We start from the raw sequence: 4,641 nt of genomic DNA on the forward strand, positions 1-4,641 counted from the left end.
CGTGTGGAACACACTGCAAATACACGGTGTACACGCATATAAGCGATGCATGCAATGAATGCATCCGTGGCATAAGGCATTTTAATTAAGAAGTTGCACTTACAGATGTATATATGCAGCTCCTTAATTAAAAGATACGAGGCGTAAGGCCGCGTACTTGTATTTTAAATCGATATTAATCGCGGTCCATTGCTTTTTCAGCGACCTTGAGAAGTACTTTGAATATCAGGGTCAGGACTACATTTGCTCGCGTCCCGACGACAACGGAATGCACTCTTGCAGTAACTTACCGCCGCTCAAGTTCGGTAAGTGCAGCCCTTCGGTGTTCTTCTCGCTCGTGTGAACTTTTTTTTTTTTCTATTCGTCCCCGATCGCGACGCGCCCGCGATCTCGTCGATATTGCTTCTTACCGGTGCGAAACCTCGGGGAGAGAAAAAAAACTATATCGCGCGATCGTTGCAAACGAGGGAACGTTGTGAATATTTTTGTCGAAATCGATGTCGAAAGTCACCGCTTTTCTGTGGGAAGTTTAACGATTATAAACTATCGTAGAAGCTGGATACACAGGGTGTCCTGCTTAAAAAGAGTTACCCAAATAGTTACAAGCAATATTTTAGATGCAATTTATGCTTGGTATCAAAGAACGTATAGGCTGCAGAGAATATTTTTATCTCAAGGTCATTTTTTTTTTTTTTGGAGTTTTCAAAGGCATCGATTTTATTTCTTTTTTTTTGCATATAAACGCGTATTTTTTTCTCTTGCATACTGCGGTTTGTCGTTGACACGCGTTCAGAGATGTGTAATTAAACGAGCTTAAAGTGACCTTTGACCCCAAAGTTGAAATTAAACATGAAATTTACTTAATAAGAAAATTTATCGAAAAAGTGTATTATAATCATCTCGAGGGTCTCTTACGCGACAGAAAGAAAATTTCGATCAGTCCACTAACGACAGAATTCTTAAAACACGAATATATCAATCATACTCGATTTCGACGAAAATTTCAACGTGGAAAGTTCAATATTTTTATCTCATCACAAGTAAACGAATTTCAAATAAATTTCTTCTCCTGCTCTCGTAAGTATACGCTAAATTCTGACCGACATCACAGCGATACCATCGGAGAAATATTAAGAAGCACAATTGAAGGAAGAACTTTCGAAATATCTCCAAACCACCAATTTTCTCTCGTTTAAGCAGTCAATATGATCGCGAATCAGAATTAATTAAGAGAATCAATTAACGCTGAAATATAATTAAACGATTATGAACTGTACGCGCATGATATCCGAATAAGATTAAAGATACCGAGTGAAATGTCGAGTTCGTAGACGTTTCTCATCGATAGTGCGCGAGAAACGACATTACGCAGATGCTATTCAAGTGTTCTCGCTTTTAGGGAACGTGATTTGCAATAGCACCGCGTTGCCGAACAATAATGCAACGTTTATCACCAACGACACCTGTGTTAATTGGAATTACTACTACACGGAGTGCAAGGGTCAGGGTAACAATCCTTTCCAAGGGACTATATCGTTCGATAATATCGGTCTTGCCTGGGTCGCAATATTTCTCGTGAGTGCCACATATTTTTCCTCACGCCTACGTTAATTGAAACTTCACAACAGTCCAATTTCTCTGTTTATCAGAAATTGATGAATATCGAATTCTCGACGAGCACTTTTGTCGGTCGAGAAGAAAAAAAGATAGAAAAATTCTTGTCCGCTGCAACGCTTGGTGGAATTTTCAGATAGAGTTAGTGAAATAATTGCATTGTCATAGGTGATCAGTCTTGAAGGATGGACGGACATAATGTATTACGTGCAGGATGCTCATTCTTTTTGGGATTGGATATACTTCGTCCTTTTAATTGTGGTACGTTCATATCTGCGTGTAAATTTTTCGTTTCTTTTGCGGCGGGTGATCGAATTATTAGAGCCGCAATACGAAAATTGTGCTTTCGTTTTTGTGTAGAAACCAAATGACCAATATCCAGATTTTTACTCTGAGTAACTTTTGATCGATTCGAATTTTTTGAAATATTTTGAATTTTTAAGTTTCAATTGGTCCGCTAAATATTCACGTAGAAAGTTAAACTTGGCTTGTGTAGCTATGAAAAATACAGTTAAGAAGTAACAATAAAGGTAGGTTTTCAGTAAGTGCTACCTTTTACTGCAATTACAGCCTTCCTTCTTTTTTTCCATACTTTTTTAAGTAATTTACCATTATAAGTAGTAAAATGCGACAAATATTCAAATTCTCAAGATCTATGAAGCAAGAGAACTGTAACACGTGGTGCTCAAGTGGCGATTTGCATATTGATACGAAATAACGTCCACGCGACAGATAATATTGTCTAAACTGTTGCCAAGTGTATATTTGCAATTTGTAAACATCAACGCTTCGTAAAAACAGTAATAAGAATTCAGTGTAACTAGGTTTCCGTCTGAAAATTAATCGCTATAATGTGAAACCGTCAATTTCTTACAGGTGGCTCTAATAATTTCATCACCCACTGTGTCAACGTATTGAAAGTTTAAAAAGGTTGAACATTCGTTGATACCAGGTGATAGCAAAATTCGTCGAAATTTTGTGGCATTTTTTTCAAGGTGTACGCTATCGCTCGATAGTTTTTAATCGTGTCCGTAAAAATGCGGTAAAACTGCGGCACTAACTGTAGGAAAAAAGAACGAATTAGACGAGAATGATAAACTTCATTCTGTCGTGTTCGACGTGAAACTTCGAATTTGACAAACGGAATTGGAATTTCGTCGGGTTGAATGGAATAAATTGAAATGAATTGAATTACGAGCGGTAGTGTATATAATTATTTGCAAATAAATAGAAGTAAATAGAGGAAAATCAGGTGATTTTCTTCGATAGATGAATTTCCTTTCTTTTCAATGGATTTAGGTATTGCACGTGTGATTACGAAAGGAGAATCGTTTGTTCAACGTGAAATGAATAAAAAACCGTTGAATTTGTACAATTTCGATTGCAGATTGGTTCCTTCTTCATGATTAATCTCTGCTTAGTCGTAATAGCAACGCAATTCTCCGAGACGAAAAAACGGGAAATGGAAAGAATGCGACTGGAGCGTGCACGTTTTCATTCCACATCAACCCTTGCATCGTCGACGAATACTTCAGAGCCAACTACATGTTACGCAGAAATTGTTAAGTGAGTATTAAAAGGAACTTCGCGGAAAAGTGTATTAACTTCGTTTCCCCCTTCTGTGTAAACTTCGAGGGAGGAAAATTTCAAGGTGAAAAGTTGGTCGAAATAGGAATTCGTATTTCATCGATAACCATAATCTGATAACATTAGCAACGCGAAATTCTGTGGAAATTTATTTATTAATTCTTCGATTTATTCTAGTTTCAATTCTTCAAGTTTCCCTTTCCTTCTCTTCATTTTCAATTCCATTCAGTTCAATTCAATTTGATCGTAGCAAAATAAATTTTACTCGACAATTTCAGATTTAATTGAACATTTCTGTGAGATTTCTTCGAAAGAAATTCACGGATACTAAAAGTACTTTTGTAACATATATCGTAACGTAACACGATGAAATGAAAAGTTAAACGTGAATACAAAGTGCTATCTCACTTGAAAAATTAAAGATCACCACTTAAAGTTGCCTTTCGCCGGTTTCATTTTCATGCAATTCCACCGTATATGTCCTCAGATATATTGCACACCTGTGGCGAAGGGGAAAGAGAAGATTAATGAAGAGGTACCGAGTGTATTTATACAAAAGGCAGCAGAAACGTGAGCAGAATTTACTTAAGGAACAACAACAGTACGGACACCCATTTCGTGGTGGTATACCCGGTCCTGATCCGAATAGATTATCTGGAGGTAAGAGTATTGTACCTTCTAAATGGGATTAATTCTCTACAGCACACGATTTTTATCATACAGTTGTTTCAATGTGTAAAATCGTTTCACCGTTTCTCTTTACATTTTATCTTTTATATAAAATACTAACACTGTGTATTTTACTAAGTATTTAACGCTAAGTAGTGTTTTAATCTGTCCTGAAGATGTACAGACAGTTATTCTGAAAATAATTAATATCGATATTTATGTTAAATATTGCTAAATAGGTATTTTATTAAAATTTAATATTAATGTTGATATTCAAAAAAAAGTACGTTCGTTTCTTATTAGGATTGTGTAATATTATGAAAAGAAAATATTAAGTTCATCGTTACAGCAATAATTAACATTGTGATATTTCGCGTTTTTCTGAATGTTTGCTATTAATAATTCACATTTATTCAAATTAGTTTTTCTCGAGTTGTTATAGTGAATCAGACATAGAGCGCATTCGAATTTTATTATTTTTTAAATGGAGCAATCGAGATGAAGCAATTTTCACGAATCTCAGGATGACTAAATTTTGGGCAAATGAAACATTTCCGGTATGCTTCGTAATATTTTTACTCAGATCAGATTTTAACGCGAATCTTAAGTAGAAAAGGTCATTTTTAAAAGTAAGTTGCTATTTTTCTCCATTTCAACCGTTTTGTTTACACAGAACACATTGATCAATATTCGCAATAAAGAATAAATATTTGAAACATGTAAGTTCGAGTTATTCGCATTTTTTTAGGTCAATTTTATCAGAATAATATG

At 35.4% G+C, this 4,641-nt stretch overlaps 1 protein-coding gene across 1 annotated transcript in view; it reads left to right on the forward strand.

The window, feature by feature from the left end:
• LOC108570154 (voltage-dependent T-type calcium channel subunit alpha-1G) overlaps positions 1 to 4,641 on the forward strand; it is an 82,550-nt gene that overhangs the window by 34,859 nt on the left and 43,050 nt on the right. The window contains exons 6-10 of the mRNA XM_017931944.1: positions 202 to 305; positions 1,400 to 1,575; positions 1,783 to 1,875; positions 3,002 to 3,180; positions 3,689 to 3,861. Coding sequence (XP_017787433.1) covers positions 202 to 305; positions 1,400 to 1,575; positions 1,783 to 1,875; positions 3,002 to 3,180; positions 3,689 to 3,861 — 725 coding nt within the window. The remainder of the gene's footprint in view (positions 1 to 201; positions 306 to 1,399; positions 1,576 to 1,782; positions 1,876 to 3,001; positions 3,181 to 3,688; positions 3,862 to 4,641) is intronic.

This window comes from Habropoda laboriosa, unplaced genomic scaffold (assembly GCF_001263275.1).
Source record: "Habropoda laboriosa isolate 0110345459 unplaced genomic scaffold, ASM126327v1 scaffold80, whole genome shotgun sequence".
Classification (NCBI taxonomy): Eukaryota; Metazoa; Arthropoda; class Insecta; order Hymenoptera; family Apidae; genus Habropoda; species Habropoda laboriosa.